General features: G+C 33.4%; 1 protein-coding gene across 1 annotated transcript; it reads left to right on the forward strand.

Moving 5' to 3' along the window:
• The first annotated feature begins 687 nt into the window (after window positions 1-687).
• On the forward strand, window positions 688-2,331 carry LOC110656510 (zinc finger CCCH domain-containing protein 2-like). The gene has a single exon (XM_021813337.2). The coding sequence runs from the start codon at window positions 759-761 to the stop codon at window positions 2,064-2,066; it is 1,308 nt and encodes a 435-aa protein (XP_021669029.2). The 5' UTR covers window positions 688-758; the 3' UTR covers window positions 2,067-2,331.
• The last annotated feature ends 23,502 nt before the right edge of the window (window positions 2,332-25,833 follow it).

The following is a 25,833-nucleotide window of genomic DNA, read 5'->3' on the forward strand; positions in this document are numbered from 1 at the left end:
GCTACCAGATAGCCATCGAACCTTACCTTTCTTCTTGTTTTTAGGTTACCCAGGGTTTAGCCATCGGGTACTGACTAAGTATCCAGAAATTCATAGCAACATCACTCACATTTTGTGTAAAAGGGAACATTTACTTTAGGAACACACAATAATATTTTCTATTTATCTATTAAAAAAATTATTTTACGCTAGTGAAATGGATGGTGGATTTTGAAAAAGGAAAATTTTATATAGTAAACTTAAAATATAATATGTAAAAATAATTAATATATAAATTAAGTGAAACTTACATATATCAAAACTGTAATAAATTATATTTAAATAAAATTTTCCTTAAGTTAAGAAAATTCAAAAATAAAATTTAAAAGAAAACTTAATTAAGAGGACACTTAGTATATGATTTTTTTTTCTCTCCTTTGTTCTAGTAAAATCCATATATATCGACTTCTTCTTTTTTTTTTTTTTTTATTCTTTCTTTTGGCACACAGAAAGAGTTTTGAATTCCATCTCATCTCTAATGTCTCCCTATAATTACACATATAAATATAAATAAATAAATATTCGTGAAAACAAATCAAAGCCAAGCTATCTATCGCACACGCATAGCAAACGCATTGTGGGCTAAGAATGGTTAGAAGCTGCCACCTACTCTTTTTGCATTTTCATCCCAAATGCAATGAAGCCACGCATCCCCCCTTTCCATACCTTACCTCTATTCTTGTCATATCCTTTTCTCTCTCTAACCAACCTCTTCTTCCATGTATACATATATTAGACCCACACCTTTGCTCCCTTCTCCATCAACGCTAATCTCATGTCCACTTCCATGTGAAATTCGCTCTCCGGTTCTATCTGGCTATTTCGTTCTTGATTTCTTGTTCTATCCTTGCAAAATGAGCTCCATATGTGCTGACCAACACAAGCTTTACCCCTCCCACCAACTCATTTCTTCTTCTTTTTCCAAGAAATCCTTCAAAGACCTTGAGATCCCTGCTCCAAGAAAACTCCTTACCAAGAAAAACCTCATAGATTCCCCTGATAATATTAAGTCCCCTTATTACGAGTCTAATCTCCAAAACTTGCTTCCTTGTAATGACTCCATTAATGGTGACCTTGATCATTCTCGTGGCAAAGTTGATGATGAGGACTTGGATCCTTACTCCTCTGATCGTTTCCGCATGTATGAGTTCAAGATCCGCCGCTGCACTCGCTCCCACAGCCATGACTGGACAGACTGCCCTTTTGCCCACCCAGGTGAAAAGGCCCGCCGGAGAGACCCCAGGAAGTACCACTACTCTGGAACAGTATGTTCTGAGTTTAGACGCGGTGGTTGTAGCCGCGGAGACACCTGTGAGTTCGCTCATGGTGTGTTTGAGATCTGGCTTCACCCTTCTCGCTACAGAACTGAAGCTTGCAAAGATGGCAAGAACTGCAAGCGAAAGATTTGCTTCTTCGCTCACTCTGCTCGCCAGCTTCGTATTATCCCCGAGGTTTCTTGCGAGGCCGGAAAATACGACGAGGGATTGGCCTTACCTTCTTCTCTTAACCATGGACATTGCTGCTGCTTGGCTTGTCATTTTGTGATTTCCTCTCCTACTTCTACTTTACTGGGTATGGCCAACATGTCGCCGCCAGTGTCTCCTTCACTGTCACCGCCTCTTTCGCCGGTGAAAAAGAGGTCAATAAGTGGGTTTTCGCCAATTTCCCGATACACTAATCGTTTGAGCAAGCTTAGGTCTGGAGTCATGAGCTATAAAGATGTGCTTGCAGAGCTAATGACTTCTTTGGAGGCCATGAATTTCAAAAACGAAGCTGCAGCTGCCTCTTCACCCATTTCTTTTTCTGCAGCCAATAGCATTCCTTGGATGGATTCTTCTTTCAATGGCGAAGATCATCATCAACAGTTGATTCTTTCACCTTCAACCCCACACCCTTGTGGTGGGTCAAGAAATTTTTTCAGTGGAGATTGTTCAAGCAAGGGATTTATTGATGAAAAGATAAACAATGATGTTAAGAATGGAGGTCCTGATCCTGATCTTGTATGGGTGAATGAGCTCTTGATGTAGAGGATAACTGGTTCGAATTAACGTGTACATAAAGTGGTGCACCAGCCGTATACATATCTACCATATTATATATATATGAGATTTGGTGTAAATAAAGAGTTCTTTTTTTTTTTTTTCCTTATTTTCATGCAAGATCAAGCTGTGTATTTTCCTAAAGTTGTTTTGATTTTATGAAGAATTTTGTTTCCTCTTGAAAGAAGAGGATGATCTGTAGCTGTTCAAGTAATTAATTATCGTTTGTGGAATTTAATCAAATGTTTATATAGACTTTTGTTAAAACCCTAACAAAAAAAAATTGGGAATTGGGTTTTTTTTTTTAAAAAAAAATTTAGTGAGATGTCAATTGCAGTTAATGGTGGTCTATTCTCCTGTGTATGTGTGTTTTATTTGTGATAAAAAAACAAATTGGCTTGTGTTCTATGTAACGGTTCGGAAGTTCCCTACTCCTATTTTTGGCAGTTGGCAAGGCCGTCACAAGCTGTCTCTTGCCCTATGGAGCTAACCAGTGTGAATCTGTACAGGTACATGCCAGAAACCTCGAAGATGCTTAATATATGGGCTTATGCGAGCTTGCCAGATAGGGAGAGGCTGACCTGGGGGCCCTGGCCAAGGGGGACCTAGGTGCCGCGCGGGGCTAGAACTCCCGTCCCGTGATAATGTGGTATTAGAGTAAGGCCCCAGGTAATCCGAATCACGCCAAGCGCCCCAACGGGACCGAGGTAGGCAGGGTGCCGATGGCGACAAGGGTGTTGCTAGAATCGGGTGGGGGAAAATGTTAGGTCTCAATGGGATAGAGGTAGACACGGTTTCTCAATCTCACATCGGACAAGAAAGGGGTCGATCCAAGGGACAAGTGCGATCTGTCATGCAGTTTGTATGCGTCTGGCGAGCAACATGATCAATCTTGGCAAGGCATTTTGGAGGATGTCTATGTGCGGAAGTGGGTGAGTGCATTGGCAAACTGGTGGCCAACATGTTGCTCAAGTGTTTGCATTGGGCGAGCGCCACAAATGGTGTGTGGACTCCTAAGTGCGAGGGAGTGTGACCAAGTTGCGTAGGGAAGCGACGCGAATGCACGCAAATGAGGGCGTTTGCGAGATTGGGTGGGGGAGAATGTAACGGTTCGGAAGTTTCCCACTCCTATTCTTGGCAGTTGGCAAGGCCGTCACAAGCAGTCTCTTGCCCTATGGAGCTAACCAGTGTGAATCTGTACAGGTACGTATCAGAAACCTCGAAGATGCTTAATAAATGGGCTTATGCGAGCTTATCAGATAGGAAGAGGCTGACCTGGGGGCCCTGGCCAAGGGGGACCTAGGTGCCGCACGGGGCTAGAACTCCCGTTTCGTGACATCCATCTCTGAAGAGTTGTAAATTGCAGTGCTTAGGTAACATTTTGAAAATTTTATGTTTTTGGATATCAGAATTTGTTAGATAACAAAATTATGAAATTTATGTCTTTTTATTTTATGAAAAGGATTTACACATGCTCGAATGCAAACTGTATTAAAATTTTATATATCAGAATGTGTTTAATAATCTCTAGAATCTGAAATCTGCATCTCTAAATAAATTATTATATGCACAGGACGGAGCTGCATGCTATAACGTAGGGTAAATTAATTTCACTCGATTTATTAAAAAAAAATTTTAAAATATATAATATTTTAAATAATTTTTAATAAATTCATGTCATTAAAACTAATAAAGTGTAAAATTAAGGTTAATTTTATATTTTGAATTAATATAAAAAAAGTTTAAGTTTAGAGTTTTTGAATTTATATAATAATTTATTTATAAAAATTTATTTTTGGTCTTGGTATGAAAATTTACGATATTTATAAAAAAAATTTATTCTGTTTAAATTTTATTAGATAATATTAAAAATGATAGAATTATTATTAATGTGCATTATTTAATATTTTGACGAGTATTCATTATTTAACTAGTTGCGGTAATATTAATTTTTCTCTAAATTACGAATTACATAATGTTACACCCCTCACCCGTTTACAGTATAGCCGAGCAAGGCGTGTGACATTCGGTGCCGGAGCACCCTATCTTATTTTACTATATTATTTTAATAATTTTGAACTCGTTATATTTTAAAATAATTCATATTCTATGGAGAAACTAACAGAGTTTTCCCTATTTTATTTCCAGTTTGCGTACTTTACTATTCACCTGCTTGAAATTTTCAATAATATTTTACAATAAAAATCTCATCAATTATTCTCATAACCATCTCATATTTCAAATCTCAATCATATATCTCAATTTCATATTTATTTCCATGCATTTCCATTCATGCACAATTTATATATATAAATTCTCAAGTTTCATTAATTTACATGATTTACAGACTGATTACATAAATTCATAATTTACATGATCTACAAATTAATTACAGTTCCATAATCTATATTTCAATATAAAATTCATAGTTTACATTACAAATAATAACTAATTATAATGTACAAAATACATAATATGATCTATATGGGCCCTATCTACATGTATTGCTAAGGAGGTGACAACTTTGAACACTCTGCAGATCAGAACTCCAAAATCTGTGTTTAGTATTCGCTGGGCTTTAACTTCAGTACCTGCGCGAGGAAACAAATCCATCACACTAAGCATTGCTGCTTAGTGGTGCAATAATATAACAAGAAATAATGTATACAAATAAAAATAATTGGAGCATATTTTCTATATTCAAGAATTTTACTGAGTTCATATGAAATTTGCTATACATTATATTTTTCGTCATTTATGTTGCTCTCTAGAATCTCTTCTATCATATGTTTACAATAATCATTTATATAATGTACAAATAAATCTAGATATTTAGTTTATGTTTATATTATTATGGAGGATGCATTTCTAATAATTACTTACGTTATGCTTATTTTGCTAGTCTTTCATTTACTCTCTTAATATTTTCTATGTGTTGTGGATCATTTCGTAATAATTAAATTCTTAATACTAGTTTAATACCTTTCAGATTTTTCTCACTGATTTATTTAGTTTCTAATATTTTTAACTTATTTCAATAAATTTTTCTGCCCAGGTAACCTATGACAGGCTAACTAAACTGGATAAAGGGTCACTGAGCCGTCATACCATGGGACGCGGAACGTCAATCACGTATGCAGTTAATATGGCTAAAAAGTCATGATAACACATAATCAGGCATAAAAGCCATGAGTACGGGCATAAAACCATGGGTGCGGGCATAAAACCATGAATATAAGTATAAACCATTTCACAGTACTACTAAAATAACACCCTATTGGCATGCCAATCTATCCAATCTGACATACATGTCTAGGCAATACAAAGGCACATAATATCATTAAATATTAATATTTTGTGTTTTATGACTTCATTTTTTTATGATAAATTTTAATTATAATTTATACATTCATTTGATCATTTATATGATCACAATTCACATCAATTATCCTTTTATACCATTGTACTTAAAAGTACTTTTCCTTTTTTATAATAATGAGAACTAATGTCTCATTCATACATTAATATGATTCATTTATTTATTCATTATGTCATTCATATTGATCACAATTCAAAACAATGTTCACATGTACTATTGTATTCAAAATATTTTTCCTTTCTCATTTATACATTCAAAAATCTACTTATGTAATTACAAATTTTATATTTCAAGTTGAATTACTAATATTTTATGAATTCTATTTGTAATGGGCATATAAGCCCTAACTATCTATTCACGTCAATTAGGTGACTTACTTTTCATGTTTCAAGCAATCCATGAACATTTCATGGATTTCAAATTTATTGCCTTAATTTCCCTCTAACAATTTTTGTAACACCCCTATTTGTATAGCCTGGTACATTTCACTGTTCCAGAGACCGGTGTCGGTCTGGACAATTAAGGGGATTAGAACCATATTTAAGACAACTAGAGAAACCATAAACACCAATAATTAGTGATTTCCAATTAGTTAAGTATAAATAAGAAAAACAAAACATAAGAAGTTAAACGAGCCGAGAGTCACAGCAATGAGTGACCTCCTCGGGAACGACTGTGAAGTCATTTTAAACTCAAATTTTGAACCGTAAAATGCGACGCTGCGGTCCTTAGGACCTTTATGAACACAGTGGAAAAGAGAAAATCACGAAAAAGAACTGTTAAGTCAGTCAAATAATTAGGTCAGGGAACCGAAAGAAATATGGAATTATTTGCAAACCGGGATGAACCGGCGAGGGGTAATTTGGTCAATTGACCCCGAGAGTTGACTCCTGACCTAACTGTCAAATAAAATCGGAGAAAAGAAAATTTCGGAATCGATAATTAAATTAAAGAACTAATAGAAAAATAGAAAAAAAAAAAAGAAGAATGAAAAAGGTAAAAAGGTGATGACATCATGCATGACCTCATGCATGATGCCATAAATTAATTAATTAATTTAATTAATTAATTAGATTTTTGTGGTCTTCCATAAACCAAAATAAATAAAAGAAAAAAAAATTTATTACTTCTCCATTCCCGTCACTCCCTCTCTCCCATTTCTCTCTCTCATTTTCTCTTCATTTCCACTATTTTTGAACTTAGAAAGCTTGCTTTTCTCTAGTTTCTTCCCATAAATTTCTTAAACTCCAACACAAAATCACACTCTTAGACCTAGATACATCACTTGGGAGTAAAAAGGAGAAGAAAAAAAACTTGAAGAAAAGAAAAGGAAAAAGGGAGTGAAATTGAAGAATTGGAATTCAAGTGAAGGTAAGTAATTTACTTTGAAATTTTGGTTTTGATTCACATGTATTAAGTTAATTTAACTTAGATTTTAATCAAAAAATCAAAGGAAACAATTGTTGGGGGACTTTTAGTGAATTTCAGCCACCCATGGATGTATGAGAATTTGATGTGTTAGGAATGAATTAAAGGTGTTAGTAAACCTACATGAGTGTAGTAGTAAGATGGAAATGCATAAATGTGATTAATTGTAACAATTAAGTGAGTTAGGGTTTGAATGTTAGAGTTTGTGAACCAAATTTTGGAGAAATGCATAAATGTTATCTTTGACCAATTGTGGACTGAAAAATGGTCAATAATGACCAAAGGAAATGTATGGGAAGTGTTAGAATGGAAGACAAATTCGTAGGTCAATTGGTCATGCTGTTGGCAGCATGACGAAACCTACTTTGAAGGACCAAAATGGGAATTTTACAAGCCCAATTGATATGCCACCAATTGGAGATGAAAATAGACATAAAATAGCAGAATTTTCATTAAGGAACCATGGCCAAAAATTGACTAAAACTTGGTGAACCAATTGACCAAAGTGAAATGAGAGCAGGCTACCACTGCACCAAACTGACCAAATGAACAGTTGGTCATAACTCGAGCTAGGAAGGTCAAATTGACCTGAAATTTTACCAGAAATTAGATAAGATATAGACCTAAAACTTTCATGAAGAACACTATCCCAAATTATACCATAAACCTAGTCAAATTATTGAGCAAAGTGGAGTTACTGTACCTGCGATTCTGCAGAATTGCCATTGAGCAGTAAAGTTCTAATGGCTATAACTCTCTCTAGAAAACTCCGATTTAGGCGATTCTTAAACCGATGGAAACCTAAGACATAGTAGAACATTTCATATGAAGAAAGTTAGACCAAATTATGAACTTAACTTAATCAAATTACTGAACAAAGTTGGACCAAAAATCAGCCAGAACCAAAATCTCAGCATGAACAGTGCACGTGAACAGTAATTGTATTTTGGCCATAACTTGAGTTAAAAAACTCCGATTGGGGTGATCCAAAAATGAGAATACACTTAAGACAATAAGGAACATTTTCTATGAAGGAAGTTTTGCCAAATTCCAACAGTAGATTGACCAATGGAACAGTGCAACTTTGGAGCACCAAAACCAAAAATTGGCAATTTTGCCAAAATGACCTAAGCTTTGAGAAAATGACCAAAACCAACAAGTTTAATGACCAAAATGTGGTATGTGGGTGAAGTTGGAGTTCCCATACCTATTAAGCCTTAAAAAGTCAACAATTTGACTTGAATAGTATAGTGAATAGTAACCCGAAACACAAAAACTTCGAGAACATCGAATTTAACGCAATAGAGCTAGTTAAAATGAAGTGAAATTTATTTTTGGATTTATGCTAAGTTATGGTACTGAAACACTGTGAAATTGTGTGTTTCAGCTGAAAAAGACTTGGAAGCCCTTAAAGACTGAGTCAAGGCCTAGAGGCGACTCCAGTCAGGTTTGTGCACAATAAACCCTATTTAAGCATTTTATCCTTGAAAAATTGATTTAGTACGCATTATGAATTTATGAACTTTTGTGTTGCCACTTTGTGATCAAATTGTAACTTTGGAAATTGATTTGATTTTTGTATGCAATATTTGAATGAAATGTTTGAAATGGATTTTTGATTCACACTTAGCATGACAGTTACTTATTATTCCTCCTCCATTTATGGGGTTGAGATCGTTTATTTTCCTCCCTCTCTGGCTTGCCAGTTGAGGTTGTAGATCGGATGAGTACTCATTAGCTAGCTGGCCACCTCCCTCATTGATTTCGATTAATGGGGTTGTAGATTGCTTTGTCGTGGTGTACAACGAGGCATTGATCGGAAATTTTGTATCATGACTTAAGTTGTGTATGACTCTGGCAACACTGTGTTTATGAAATTGTTTGACTAAACTGTGTTTAATGCATTATTTGACAAAATGGTATCATTACGGACTTTGATATTTGCAAAATGTGACTGAGAAACATTTGAATTGTGTTTGGCAATGAATGATTTATTTATTTCATTTTAAATTTTTATTGTGCACCACTGAGTATTTTTATACTCAGCGATGGCTTATTTTGCTGTTGCAGATAAGAGCAAGGAGAAAGCAGCAGAGTGAGCTGCTGTTAAATCGAGGACTACTCTGATCATTTTGTACGGGTATTATTTTATACCCTTGTAGATAATCTTGATGTAAATATAAAAATGTTGTATGCATCAATGTAGTTGAGCAGTTGTAAATAAATTGTAATAATATTATTTTAGATTTTCTACTGTAATTTAATATTTGTACATATGAATTTCCTACTTTATGTTTTGTTAATGAAGATATTAAATATTTTGAGATGAGAAATCTTGATTTGTATTGTGAAATTATTTGAAGTGCCTTGATTGAGTTGATTTGAGAATTATTAGTGGTTGGGAGTTGTGAAACATTTTGGGAGTGTTTTTCTCAGGTAATTGAAGAACGGTTTCCTCCAAAAACAAACACAACTCTGTCAAAATTTTTATAAAAATTGCAGCAAAAGTAAAATGGACAAAAATTTTTACTAGTATTTAAACTTGAATAAATAATTTTTAATTCTCATCAAAATGCTCACCACTTCCAAAATGTAAGAAAATCGTTTTAAAATCCCTTGTAGGGTACTTAATGAGTTATCGATAGGTGAAGTTCGGTAGTTCATTAAGTATTCTACGGGATCATGTTATGCCTTACGGAGGGGTAAGGTGTGACATGTTTTAGTGGTATCAGAGCATGGTTTTTCAATAAATTTTGACTATGTGTATGAATATTTCTTTGATAAGTACAACTGGTCAAGTGTCTTTAATTGATACATATGACATATTTACATCATGAATATGTACTAATGGAGGTCAACCTCCTTGTGTTTAATCTCAGGAAGTAGAAAATTTGAGAAAATGGAATGGAAGGAGGAGATCATTCCGAAGAACAATCTGTTGAGGCTGAGGTTCAAGGGGAAGCCCGGCACTCGAGCGTGAGTGGGTCGACCACTTGACTCTGCTCGGCCAGCGATTCCTGCTCAATTTGTACAGCAGATGGCTACATTCTTCCAGCAAATAGCGGGTAATGTGCCACCCCAAGCTCAGATGCCAGTACCTGTAGCACAACCACAGCCCTCAGCTAGGCAGTATGAAAAATTGATGAAATTTGGGGCCACTGAGTTTAAAGGCACTATGGATCCACTGGAGGCAGAACAGTGGTTGGAAAGAATGGAACGAGTTTTCAGAAAGCTGCAATGTACGGAAGAGCTGAAGTTTGAGTATTCTGTTTCCTTATTGCAAGGGGATGCGTTTGAATGGTGGAAGACCATCCCCACGGCTGGTTGAGCCACTGTCGACATGGACAGACTTTTGAGGAGTTCCGCAGAAATGGGTTCCGATGCATATGTGGACATGAAGTTGCAAGAATTCTTGAGTTTGAAACAAGGGAACCGAATCAGAGAATATGAGAGAGATTTCTCAAGGCTAAGCCACTATGCTGGAAGCTTAGTCTCCACTCCCAGAGACAGATGCAAGAGGTTTGAGTCCGGGCTAAGGCAGAGTCTGAGAATGCAAGTTGTGGGTCTCAGACATCAGAATTTTGCTGAATTGATCTCACAAGCCTTGGAATTAGAAAGGATAGAATCCGAAGGGGCAGTGAAGAAGGGTTCACAAGAGAAAGAGAAGGCTGAAAAGACTACTGGACAAACATCTGAAAGTGGTTCTGGCAAGAGGAAACAGTTTGGGGCATCTAGCTCCCGTAGAGGCAGAGGCCGATTTTCTGGCCAAAGACCACCTCGGTCTGGTCAGCCGACCCAACAAGCTTCTCGAGGATCTCTATCTGTCCGGCAGTGTGAAACTTATGGGGAACTCATGGTGGGGTTTGTTTCAAAGCTACTGGTGCATGTTTTAACTGTGGAGGAAGTGGACATTTCGCTAAAGATTGTACTAGTCTGCACCGATCTAGACCTTCTGCTACATCTGAGGGATCAACCCAAGTCTCTGCACCTAGAGGGTCACCGTCAGTTGCTAGAGGTAGAGGCAGAGGTAGGGGTCCTGGTAACACTCCTGGAAGTCAAAGCACTGTTAACCAGCCAACACCCAGTGGCGCACCAGTCAGAGTATATACCATGCGCCAGAGGGAGGAAGCTGAAACATCAGATGTAGTAGCTGGTATTTTCTCCATCCTTGACCAAGATGTGTATGTGTTATTTGATCCTGGCTCCACACATTCATATGTTAGTGCTAGTGTGATGTGTTCTACTGCTATTCAGTGTGTACCAATGGATTATGATGTGCTAGTAACTAGTCCATTAGGCCAGGAGGTCAGGGTAAATAGGCTATATAGAGACTGTCCTTTGGTGATCCAAGGACACACTTTTCTGTCTGACTTAATTGAAATGCCCTTCAGAGATTATGACATTATCTTGGGCATGGATTGGTTAGCCAGGCATCATGCTATGATTGACTGTCGACTGAAGACAGTCACTTTTGGTCTCCCTCAATATGGTGATATAGTAATACATGGGGAGAGGCAGTTATTGCCTTCAAACATCATTTCAGCTGCACTGGCCAGGAAAATGATTAGAAAAGGGTGTGAGGCGTACTTGGCACATGTGATAGACACCCAAGTGGGGAGTCCAAAGATCAAGGACATTCCTATCAGATGTGACTTTCCGGATGTATTTCCTGATGAATTGCCAGGATTACCTCCAGAAAGAGAAGTGCAGTTTGAAATTGATGTTATGCCTGGTGTGGACCCAATCTCCATAACGCCATACAGAATGGCACCAGCAGAACTAAAAGAATTGAAAGTACAGTTGCAAGAGTTGCTTGACAAGGGCTTCATCCGCCCTAGTGTGTCACCTTGGGGGGCGCCAGTATTGTTTGTTAAGAAGAAGGATGGCACTCTTCGGTTATGCATTGACTATCGGCAGTTGAATAAGGTGACAATAAATAACAGATACCCATTGCCCTGTATTGATGACTTGTTTGATCAGTTGAGAGGTGCAGCTGTGTTCTTCAAAATTGACCTGAGATCAGGTTATTATCAGCTGAAAGTACAAGAGCAGAGTATTCCTAAAACTGCCTTCAGAACTCGCTATGGCCATTATGAGTTTTTGGTCATGCCATTTGGGTTAACTAATGCTCAGGCTGCTTTTATGGATTTGATGAATACTATCTTCAGACCATACCTCGACCAGTTTGTTGTGGTATTTATTGATGATATATTGATCTATTCGAGGAATGCAGAAGAGCATGATAGACATCTGCGGATTGTACTACAAACTTTGAGGGAGAAACAGCTATACGCTAAATTGTCAAAATGTGAATTTTGGCTGAAGGAGATATCATTTTTGGGGCACATAGTATCAGCAGAGGGTATTAAGGTAGATCCTAGCAAGATTGAAGCTGTCCTTAATTGGAAGTCACCCAGAAATGTCACAGAGATTCGATTTTAGGTTTATTTGCCGATACTACCGTCGATTTATGAAGGGATTCTCCATGTTGGCATCTCCATTGACCAAGCTACTTAGAAAGGGTGTGAAATTTCAGTGGACGGACAAATGCCAGCAAAGTTTTGATGAATTGAAAAGATGTTTGACAGAGGCTCTAGTCCTGACTTTACCTACACCGGGTAAAGAATATACAGTTTACAGCGATGCTTCTCACAATGGGTTAGGTTGTGTGTTGATGCAAGATCGAAATGTCATTGCCTATGCATCACGCCAGCTAAAACCGCATGAGAGGAATTATTCAACACATGATTTGGAGCTTGCAGCTATTGTGTTTGCTCTTAAGATCTGGAGACATTATTTGTATGGGGAGAAGTGTTACATCTACACAGATCATAAGAGTTTGAAGTATTTGGGCACCCAGAAAGAGTTGAATTTGAGACAGAGGAGATGGTTAGAGTTGATAAAAGACTATGATTGTCTGATAGACTATCAGCCAGGGAAAGCTAATGTTGTGGCTGACGCCCTAAGTCGCAAGACTATGGCAAGTCTACAGGTTACTCCCTTGTCTTTGGTACATGAGTTGAGATCATTACATGCCAGTTTAGAGATTAATGATGATGGGCAGACAGCAGTTGCATGGCATGTACAGCCAGTGTTAATTGATCAGATCAGAATGGCTGCTCAGAATGATGAAAGGTATCAGAAGCTGTTGGAAGAAGTCCGGCAGGGCAAGAAACCAGAGTTCTCAATCAGAGATGATGGTTTATTGCTACACCAAGGCAGAATGTGTGTTCCTAATGATGTTGATTTGAGGCAGATCATTTTGAAGGAAGCACATGAGTCTCCTTTTGCTATGCACCCTGGTGGTACAAAAATGTATAGAGGGCTAAAGGAGCATTACTGGTGGATGGGTTTAAAAAGAGATGTGGCAGAGTTTGTATCCAAATGCCTAACTTGTCAGCAAGTAAAGGTAGAGCATCAAGTACCAACTGGGTTGTTACATCCACTGTCAGTGCCAGAATGGAAATGGGAGAGAATAACAATGGATTTTGTGATAGGACTTCCAAAGACACAGAAGAGTCATGATGCAGTATGGGTCATTATCGACAGACTGACTAAGTCTGCTCATTTTCTGCCAATCCGAATGGACTACAGTTTAGACAGATTGGCCAGGTTGTACATCGATGAGATTGTGAGACTTCATGGAGTGCCAGTATCTATTGTATCAAACAGAGATCCTAGGTTCACTTCTAGATTCTGGGGTAGTCTTCAGAGAGCCCTAGGAAGTAGATTGAACTTCAGTACGGCATTCCACTCACAGACAGATGGCCAGTCTGAGAGGGTAATTCAGATCTTGGAGGACATGCTACGGGCTTGTGTGATTGAGTTTGAGGGTAGTTGGGATACACACTTGCCTTTGATTGAGTTTGCTTACAACAACAGCTACCAATCTAGCATAGGGATGCCTCCATATGAAGCTTTGTATGGCAGAAAATGTAGAACCCCGTTGTGTTGGGATAACGTGGGTGAAACAAAGATGATTGGACCCGAAATTGTTCAGCAAACTGAGGAGAAGATCAGGGTGATCAGAGATCGACTTAAAACTGCATCAGACCGTCAGAAGTCCTATATTGATTTGAAAAGAAGGGATATTGAGTATGCAGTGGGTGAGAAAGTTTTCCTCAAGGTTTCTCCTTGGAAGAGGATTATGAGATTCGGCAGAAAGGGCAAACTAAGTCCTCGTTTTATCGGGCCATATGAGGTTCTGGAAAGAGTAGGTCCTTTGGCTTATCATTTGGTATTACCTCCAGAGTTAGAGAAGATACATAACGTCTTCCATGTGTCGATGTTGAGGAGGTATCGATCAGACCCATCTCATATACTGCCAGTAGAAGAAATTGAAGTAAATCCAGACCTCACATATCAAGAAGAACCCATAAAGATTCTGGCTTATGAGGTGAAGCAGCTACGAAATAAGCAGATACCGTTGGTAAAAGTGCTGTGGAACCATCATTCGGGCCAGGAGGCTACTTGGGAACGAGAGAAGGACATGAGGAGACAACACCCACAGCTGTTCAGAGATTGATATCAGGTAAAATTTCGAGACGAAATTTATTTTAAGGGGGGAGAATTGTAACACCCCTATTTGTATAGCCTGGTACATTTCACTATTCTAGAGACCGGTGTCGGTCCGGACAATTAAGGGGATTAGAACTATACTTAAGACAACTAGAGAAACCATAAACACCAATAATTAGTGATTTCCAATTAGTTAAGTATAAATAAGAAAAACAGAACATAAGAAGTTAAACGAGCAGAGAGTCACAGCGATGAGTGACCTCCTCGGGAACGACTGCGAAGTCATTTTAAACTCAAATTTCGAACCATAAAATGTGACGCTACGGTCCTTAGGACCTTTATGAACACAGTGGAAAAGAGAAAATCACGAAAAAGAACTGTTAAGTCAATCAAATAATTAGGTCAGGGAACCAAAAGAAATATGGAATTATTTGCAAACCGGGATGAACCGGCGAGGGGTAATTTGGTCAATTGACCCCGAGAGCTGACTCCTGACCTAACTGTCAAATAAAATCGGAGAAAAGAAAATTTCAAAATCGAGAATTAAATTAAAGAACTAATAGAAAAATAGAAAAAAAAAAGAGAAGAATGAAAAAGGTAAAAAGGTGATGACATCATGCATGACCTCATGCATGATGCCATAAATTAATTAATTAATTTAATTAATTAATTAGGTTTTTGTGGTCTTCCATAAACCAAAATAAATAAAAGAAAAAAAATTTATTACTTCTCCATTCCCGTCACTCCCTCTCTCCCATTTCTCTCTCTCATTTTCTCTTCATTTCCACCATTTTTGAACTTAGAAAGCTTGCTTTTCTCTAGTTTCTTCCCATAAATTTCTTAAACTCCAACACAAAATCACACTCTTAGACCTAGATACATCACTTGGGAGTAAAAAGGAGAAGAAAAAAAAACTTGAAGAAAAGAAAAGGAAAAAGGGAGTGAGATTGAAGAATTGGAATTCAAGTGAAGGTAAGTAATTTACTTTGAAATTTTGGTTTTGATTCACATGTATTAAGTTAATTTAACTTAGATTTTAATCAAAAAATCAAAGGAAACAATTGTTGGGGGACTTTTAGTGAATTTCAGCCACCCATGGATGTATGAGAATTTGATGTGTTAGGAATGAATTAAAGGTGTTAGTAAACTTACATGAGTGTAGTAGTAAGATGGAAATGCATAAATGTGATTAATTATAACAATTAAGTGAGTTAGGGTTTGAATGTTAGGGTTTGTGAACCAAATTTTGGAGAAATGCATAAATGATATCTTTGACGAATTGTGGACTGAAAAATGATCAATAATGACCAAAGGAAATGTATAGGAAGTGTTAGAATGGAAGACAAATTCGTAGGTCAATTGGTCATGCTGCTGGCAGCATGACGAAACCTACTTTGAAGGACCAAAACGAGAATTTTACAAGCCCAATTGATATGCCACCAATTGGAGATGAAAATAGACATAAAATAGCAGAATTTTCATTAAGGAACCATGGCCAAAAATTGACTAAAACTTGGTGAACCAATTGACCAAAGTGAAATGAGAGCAGGATGCCACTGCACCAAACTGACCAAATGAACAGTTGGTCATAACTCGAGCTAGGAAGGTCAAATTGACCTGAAATTTTACCAGAAATTAGATAAGATATAGACCTAAAACTTTCATGAAGAACACCATCCCAAATTATGCCATTAACCTATTCAAATTATTGAGCAAAGTGGAGTTACTGTACCTGCGATTCTGCAAAATTGCCATTGAGCAGTAAAATTCCAATGGCTATAACTCTCTCTAGAAAACTCCGATTTAGGCGATTCTTAAACTGATGGAAACCTAAGACATAGTAGAACATTTCATATGAAGAAAGTTAGACCAAATTATGAACTTAACTTGATCAAATTACTGAACAAATTTGGACCAAAAATCTGTCATAACCAAAATCTCAGCATGAACAGTGCATGTGAACAGTAATTGTATTTTGGCCATAACTTGAGCTAAAAAACTCCGATTGGGGTGATTCAAAAATGAGAATACACTTAAGACAATAAGGAACATTTTCTATGAAGGAAGTTTTGCCAAATTCTAACAGTAGATTAACCAATGGAACAGTGCAACTTTGGAGCACCAAAACCGAAAATTGGCAATTTTGCCAAAATGACCTAAGCTTTGAGAAAATGACCAAAACCAACAAGTTTAATGACTAAAATGTGGTATGTGGGTGAAGTTGGAGTTCCCATACCTATTAAGCCTTAAAAAGTCAACAATTTGACTTGAATAGTGCAGTGAATAGTAACCCAAAACACAAAAACTTTGAGAACGTCGAATTTAACGCAATAGAGCTAGTTAAAGTGAAGTGAAATTTATTTTTGGATTTATACTAAGTTATGGTACTGAAACACTGTGAAATTGTGTGTTCCAGCTGAAAAAGACTTGGAAGCCCTTAAAGACTGAGTCAAGGCCTAGAGGCGACTCTAGTCAGGTTTGTGCACAATAAACCCTATTTAAGCATTTTATCCTTGAAAAATTGATTTAGTACGCATTATGAATTTATGAACTTTTGTGTTGCCACTTTGTGATCAAATTGTAACTTTGGAAATTGATTTGATTTTTGTATGCAATATTTGAATGAAATGTTTGAAATGGATTTTTGATTCACACTTAGCATGACAGTTACTTATTATTCCTCCTCCATTTATGGGGTTGAGATCGTTTATTTTCCTCCCTCTCTGGCTTGCCAGTTGAGGTTGTAGATCGGATGAGTACTCATTAGCTAGCTAGCCACCTCCCTCATTGATTTCGATTAATGGGGTTGTAGATTGCTTTGTCGTGGTGTACAACGCGGCATTGATCGAAAATTTTGTGTCATGACTTAAGTTGTGTATGACTCTGGCAACACTGTGTTTATGAAATTGTTTGACTAAACTGTGTTTAATGGATTATTTGACAAAATGGTATCATTATGGACTTTGATATTTGCAAAATGTGACTGAGAAACATTTGAATTGTGTTTGGCAATGAATGATTTATTTATTGCATTTTAAATTTTTATTGTGCACCACTGAGTATTTTTATACTCAGCGATGGCTTATTTTGCTGTCGCAGATAAGAGCAAGGAGAAAGCAGCAGAGTGAGCTGCTGTTAAATCGAGGACTACTCTGATCATTTTGTACGGGTATTATTTTATACCCTTGTAGATAATCTTGATGTAAATATAAAAATGTTGTATGTATCAATATAGTTGAGCAGTTGTAAATAAATTGTAATAATATTATTTTAGATTTTCTACGGTAATTTAATATTTGTACATATGAATTTCCTACTTTATGTTTTGTTAATGAAGATATTAAATATTTTGAGATGAGAAATCTTGATTTGTATTGTGAAATTATTTGAAGTGCCTTGAATTGAGTTGATTTGAGAATTATTGGTGGTTGGGAGTTGTGAAACATTTTGGGAGTGTTTTTCTCATGTAATTGAAGAACGGTTTCCTCCAAAAACAAACAGAACTCTATCAAAATTTTTATAAAAATTGCGGCAAAAGTAAAATGAACAAAAATTTTTACTAGTATTTAAACTTGAATAAATAATTTTTAATTCTCATCAAAATGCTCACCACTTCCAAAATGTAAGAAAATCGTTTTAAAATCCCTTGTAGGGTACTTAATGAGTTATCGGTAGGTGAAGTTCGGTAGTTCATTAAGTATTCTACGGGATTATGTTATGCCTTACAGAGGGGTAAGGTGTGACAAATTTGACTAGGATGCATAGTCCACATTTGTCATACAATTCTAAGCATTTAAGCTTAGAATTGGTTCTAGGTCTTCATCTTAATTTGCTAATTATTTTGATTACTATTCACCTTACTAGTCAACCAAAATGTTGACTTTTTCATACTTAATGAATATGTTAATTCTAATTACACCAAGATCCCACATTTTGAATTTTTCATTTACTAATATTAATTGTCAATTGAAATTTAAAGTCCCCTAGATGCATTTCTAAATTTTCAGTTTTGATTACCTAAGTTTACTGTTCCATTAGACAATTTTACAGTAGAAACTGGGCTAACTTTTCTTCATCAAAGTTGTTCCTTATTGTGTCTTCTTTAATTCTCTTTTTGAATCACTCCATTTGGAGTTTTGTAGCATAAGTTATGGCCATTTTACCATAACTGGCCGGATTGATCTGTACCCAGAATTTCTAGCCAATTTGGTTCTGTCAGATTTGGTGTCCTAACTTGGACTAGCAATTTGAATTGGTTAGGTTCAGAATTTGAGTTTGTGTTCTCCATGAAAGTTGTTCTAAATTGTCTAAGTTTTCTATTGATATAAAATTCAGGTCAATTGGATACTTCTACTCTGAGTTATGGCTAAATGAACAAACACTGTTCATTTGGTCACTTTTACCAAGTCCAGAATTGGTTACCCGGATTTGGCCAATTTTTAGGTCATTCTAAGTTTGCTTTCTGGGCAAGATTTCTTCTTCAAAGTTGTGTCATTATGTGTCTAGTTTCATGTACAATTGGTCTTGCACTAATTGAACCTACACAACTCAAGTTATAGCTGGCCAAACATACTAGACTCACATCCAGACCTGTAGGGCCACTCAAAGCAGCATACCATTTCAATTCCAATGCCACAATGGTCTCCAATTTAAGGTCAAAATTCATCAAATGGTCACTACTTGACCATTAGAATTTAATTTAAACATCTAAGCATTAAACCCTCAATTAAATCTCAAAACTCTAACCCTAACAATCCATCACTTTATCTAACATACACAAATCAACTTCTAACTCTAATATAATTATCAAACATCATTCCCAAGCAATTTAATTCAATCAAATCAACAATTCTCAACCTTCCCCCATGGCTGCCATAAATTAGAATGTTCATAACATGCATATTTTCTTCAAATTTTCTCCATTGTCTAACTTAACTCAAGGTTCAAATCAAAAATATAAAGAGAGAAGTAAGAGATTTAACACTAACCTTGAATTGGCTAACCCTTGACTTGTTAAAACTTCAATCTCTCTTCAATTTTATGCTACTTAAAGCTTCCTCAAGGTGTAAGATGAAATTTTAGTGAAGACAACTAGGAGTTTTGGGGTGAGATAAGGGAGAAAATGAAGCTTACAAGCTTCATCAATGGTGGAACCCCTTCTCTCTCTCTCTTTCTCTCTATGGATCCGTTCATTTGAAGAAGAAAGCTGTTGTTTTATTTGTTTTTATCTCTTTTTATTTCATTTTTTTTTTCTTTAGTTAATTAGTTAAAGGGTGATTAGGTTGGAGAGTGTTTAATGACATCATATGATGTCATAATTCCTAATTTCTTTCATTTTTCTTTCATTTTCTTTTCTACTCATTTTCAATTTAATTTTTAGCAATATTTATTCACATTTTATGTCATAATAATTATTTACTTAACTGAAAAAGTCGGCCAAAAATTATGTCTAAAGACGAAATGACCAAAATGTCCTCTGTTTGGCTTATTAAGCCAAAATGGTTTGTACTAATCAAAAAAATTTTCTAAATATTTTCTTGGCATTCTAATGCCATATAAACCTCAATGACTCTTCTCTGGAGTCTCAAAAATTATTTCACGAATTTTCTCCTGGGTTTAGGGCTTCTAATTGCGAAAACCACAACTTCCCATTGGGTTACCCATCACTAGGGCACCGACTCATTTAACTTGGTTGTATTTTATTTTTAAAATTTTTCTTAAATTTTTCTTATTAATATTTGAGTTATTTATGATTTCTTACTCTAGTCTAAATACTTTTCCAAATGTTCTAGCTGTCCGGACTGACACCGGTCACTAAAGTAGTAGAATGTATAAAATTGCTACAGTGAAGATGTTACACATAATATCAAGTGAATTTATATCTGCGTATGATAATAGATGTGTATTAATCATTTAACATGGTGACGTCATGGTAAGTCATGAAAGTTGGAGCTATTTAACTCTAATTTGACTATTTATACCTACGTTGAGACTAAATATTATTTCCCCGTAAATTGAAGAGTAAATCGAATGATGGCAGTGGGTTTCCTTGTAGTGGGTTAAATCAAATGCTAATAAAATCATTTAATTGTGAACTCTAAATTTAGAAGGCAATATCTATCACACCTAAGAGTGACTTTTTTTTACAGTTACAAAAAATAATAGATGTAGATTACGTGGCAAGCATGCGTGAGATTGAAGATATTTAATGGATATGAAAAATTCTTTTAGTTATTATATAATAAAATAGTGATAGCATATCAGCAAGTAAATAATAAAATAATAAAATATGAATAAATATTTAAATAAAATTAACGAAATTTAAAAAAATTATTTAATAATAATATTTTTTTTTTTTTGTTTATTTACCATATCATGTACATGGAACAGAAATACTTTCGAATTCTTGGGGTTCAAGGGGATGTCATTTGCTAGATATTCTAGGCTTCACTTTCTGTGCAGCTTTGTTCTTGGGCTTCATACCCTTTTGTTTTATCATCCAATTTCTTTCTTAATATAATATTAGTTGAATACATAAGTTTAACTATAAACCTTAAAACAATCTAGTATCATTTTAAATTTTTAAAATTTTTTATAATATATCTCAATTTTTGTAAATATTTCATAACAAACTTCAATTCTGTAAAGTATAATTAAAAAACTTTTCAGATTTTAATTGGTAGGTTACCATGTTAGCAAGATTAAAGTACACAATCTTTAATTTTTAGGTCTTAAAGATATCTTAATTTCATATTACAGAAATTGAGATATATTATAAAATATTTTAAAAATTCAGGATTCTATGAGATTCTTTTAATAAAGTTTAGGTGTGAAATGGTCTATTGGATCTATAATATTTGTCATTAATGAATTAATACTGATTCGGATAATTTAATTATTTTATTATTATTATTATTATTTGAAGAGTATGTAGGAAGAGAAATCTTGAGTTTGAAAATTTAAATAGAAAAGATATTTTTATCGATTAATCTATTAGTTATTATTTAGTTTGTTTAGTCTAATAAATAAAAAAATTAAAATTTGTTATTAATATGTAATGAGAGTTGTCAATTAGCCTAGTTTATATTTCAAGATGCAAGATCAACCTAAAAAAGGTGAAAGAGATAAAGGAGAATTTAAATTTGAGTCAAATCTTAAATTTTTATTTTTTTTTATAATGAAAATTATTAATAACCTTTATTATATAATCTTTATTATTTTCGTTCACCCTTATTTATCTATTATTTTTTAAAAATTATTTTATCTAAAATTATCTATCATTTTAATAAGATTAAAATGCATTAATTAATTTTTTTTTTCAATTTTATCCTTATATCTACTAAGTACAATAATTATTTTTACAATTTTTTATGATCCATCTAATCACCTCTCTCTTTTAATTAAATTAGATAAAAGTTAATTTTATCAAATTATATATATATAAAGAAGACAGTTATTCTCATGGTACTTCCACGTGGCACTTTCCATGTCATCCTCTCTTATTCTCATGGTACTCTCATGTGTTACTTTTCATATCATCCTCCCATATAGCACTTTCCATGAATAGTTTACTACGTGTCATCCTCTATAAAAAAAAAAACTCTTTTTTATGCTAATTGTTTAATTTTTTTTTATTTTCTTTTTATTATTATTATTGACATATCATCTTAATATTTATGATTTAAATTATTTTTTTAAAATTATTTTTTTAAAATTAAGGCCTCTGTGATTAAAGACATTATTTGAAAATTTTTTATATTGCTATTTTTATAAATTTATTTATACAAAAATATTATTTGCTACATGTTACCCTACTTAAAAAATTGAGTATATAAAATCTCTTTTATGCTAATTATTTGATGTTTTTAATCATTATTATTGACATTATTATCTTAAGTTTTATGTTTTAAATTATTATTTTTTTTAAAATTAATTTTTTTAATTAAGACCTTTGCGATTAAATGTATTATTGAAATTTTTTTATATTTTTTTAATAAATTCATTTATACAAAAATATTATATGTTATTTGATGCTTCACTTTTATATTTTATTTTTAATTAATGAAATATCTTTCCTTTTTAAAAAAATAAATTATTACAATTTTTTTCATATTGATTAATAATAAATATGAACTTTATACCACTGTTAGCATTTCAAACTTGTTTTTTGGAGTGAATTTTATATCATTATTACAACATTATCTTCTTAAAAATTTTCTACATTAAAACTATTATATATAATTAATGTATAATATAAATAATATTATTTAAATAATCTCATATTATTTTAGTCAAAAAATATTTATTTAATTATATATTCAACTGTCAAAATTTTTAAAATCAACTTTAAATGTTACAAATCAAAAAGTAATAAAATGTATTAGTTGATAATATTATATTTAAAATGAATTAATCTCAATTTTCTAAATGGAAATATATTTTTTATGTCTTATTTTGTTTTTTATTTATACATTTTTTAATCGTTTGATATATTAATGCAAGTTTATACAAATAATTATTTCTTTTTAACATTTGATATAGATATATATATATATATATATATATATATATATATATATATATATATATATATATAATATTAAATTTATATTTTTTTTAATTATTATTTATTAATATTAATTATAAATCTAAATATATTAACAATTAAATGCTAAAAATTAAAAATTAATAAATATACATGCGAAAGTATAAGTACTTAGCTAATTTATTATAATTTAAATGATTTAATTATTTTTTTTATTATCCTAAAAAACTTTAAATCATAAATAAAAATAGACAAAAGTAGTATTGCCTAAATTAGTATTAATTATTAAGCTTCCATTGAATGAATAAAAATGACATAAATGAGAGTAATTAATGCAGTAGGAGGCAAAGGCAAATTAATCCAACCACTTACATAATTTATATTGTGAAAGAAGCCATAAGTTAGAACAAGCCAACTAAATTTTGGTGAGGACATTTAATTCTTGACAAAGACTTCGATGTCCATATTAAGGGAAGAACTACCTTTTAGACTTGGTCTATCGGGCACTCTTCCTATAAATATGTGATTTTTTTATATTCATGTTAAATTTATAAAAGATTAAATCTTGATAAGAAATTTTCTTATATTTATACAGAATCAATAATTTTTGCCATTTATCAAAGAATAGAGAACAATTAAATTATAAGTAAAATTGTCTAAATCCAATTTAATGTCAACTCGAGAAATAATTATATGAATCATATAATAGAATTTATATTATATTTTAGATTAATAATAAATTAAATAAAAAAATAATTAAATTTAATTTCATTATAAATTTAAAATATAAATATATAAGTTTACAAATTTTATATATAAAATTTTATTATATAAATTATATTTTAAACCTACAGTAAAACGAATTAGATAAGGGTTTTTTTAAATTGAATTTATTTTTCATATAATGATGTGGGTTCCAGCACTATCCAACCAACCTAAGTTTCATAGGACAGCTGAGCTGGAGCCTAGTTAACAATCAAATATCTAGATAACATTATGAGGATACATTATTATTCATCTTTACCTTTGGCTTTAAACCCAATCTCTTCAACCTTCACATTGGCTTCAAGCCTTTAACTTCAGAGGCAGATCTACTGCCATAAAATAGGGATAATTTTAACCTCTAAACTTTATCTCATATTTTGTCCTTTTAACTTTAATTTGATATTAAAAAAATTTTAATTTTAAATTTTATTTTATAAAAAAATTTCTCTAACATGCAAATAAATTTTCAAATTAAAAAACCCCTCTAAGTGTTACTTCTACAAATGCAGCTTCACCTGAATCCTCCTCTTTTTTAGAAAGTAAATCATTGTGATAACATAGATATTTTTGTAATAAGTCTAAATGATATTTGAAATGGCTAATGCTTTTTTGAATATGAAAGGAAAGAAAGTAAAAAGGTAATTTTATTGTATTTTTAATTTGAAAAATCTGCTATAGAAGGTTAGAGAGATTTTTATAAAATAAAATTAAAATTTAAAAATTTTTAAGCAATAAATTGAAGTTAAGAATATAAGTTAAATATGAAATAAAATTCAAAAATGAGTTGTAAAAATTACCCTAAAATAGGGTCAATTGACCTTTTTTTTCTAAAGTATCTTTATATATTTATTTAAGTTTTTCAAAAAAAAAATTATTTATTTAAATGAACCTCATAAATTTGAGTATTAAATTATTTTTTTAATGAATAATATATTTTTATTAATAGAAAATCAATTGATGCCTGTAAGTTATGTAAATATTTATGTGCTCATAGTGTACGGATGCATTCGCCTATAAAAGTGAGAGTTTCATCTTTCTAAATTTAAGACTTAACTATTATGGAGTTTCTTCTACATTCACACTGTTCAACTTCTCTAAAACTCACAAATAAATCCTACTTCATTTTATTTGAGAAGTTGACGACGAAGAAGATGGTAATATAGAAAAGGCATGATCATCAATGCAGGCATGTGCAGTGACGAACATACGAAGAAAAATCAAGAAATCAGGAAAAAAAAAAAGGAGGGGGGGGGGGGGGGGGGGGGGTTGGGTGTGGGGGTGGAATGATGCATATATATATCAATTTGTTTCCTAGGAGTACTTATCTGGAAGACAGCTAGGCTGGTGGGGAAAGGAGGCATGAGGGGGTGTTTGGAATGATTCTTTTTCTTTTCTTCACTTTGGTAGGGTTAGATCAGATGGGTTGGATTCAATGTGGGGGTTAGGTGCTGATGGTCACACACAGGACAGACTCAAAAGAAATGGTGTGGGTGTGGGGGAGCAACCAATGCTAAAATGACTCTTGATAAGGGCCTTGAGGGCTCCCCCACCTGCCTTAGGCCTTCGCTAGGAGGATCTTCGTTTCATTTATTGAAATCAATGCTCTTCATGGGACAATATGCCCATACTTTGTTAGTCTGTGACTCACTAAAACTTCACCCAAGGTTCAGTTGACACCTGTGACTTGGTACTTTTTTTATACAGATGACCCATTACGCTTTTGCTTATTCTTGCCTCGGCTAGCATTAGGCTATGTTTGAGAAGCGTGTACAAAAATAACGCAAGATTTTTTAAAGAAAAATAAAATACAATAATAAAAGTAAAGTAAATGATTTTTTTTTCAAATAATATTTAATAAGATTAATTAACAGGAAATGAAAAGACATAACCGGATTTTAAAATTTAGATTTTCAAATTTTTATTTAAAATTTAGAATCTAAATTTTATAAATTTATAACTTTTTTATTTAATAATAAAAAATTTCATACAAATGCCTAAGAATTGTGATATTATATAAAATTAGAATGAATTTAAAATAATAAAATAAAAATAATTATTTTAAATATTTAATTTTTAAGTTTATCACGAATACATAAGATTTCAAATAAATTTAAATTTAT

The sequence above is a fragment of the Hevea brasiliensis genome, chromosome 7 (genome assembly GCF_030052815.1).
Source record: "Hevea brasiliensis isolate MT/VB/25A 57/8 chromosome 7, ASM3005281v1, whole genome shotgun sequence".
Lineage (NCBI taxonomy): Eukaryota > Viridiplantae > Streptophyta > Magnoliopsida > Malpighiales > Euphorbiaceae > Hevea > Hevea brasiliensis.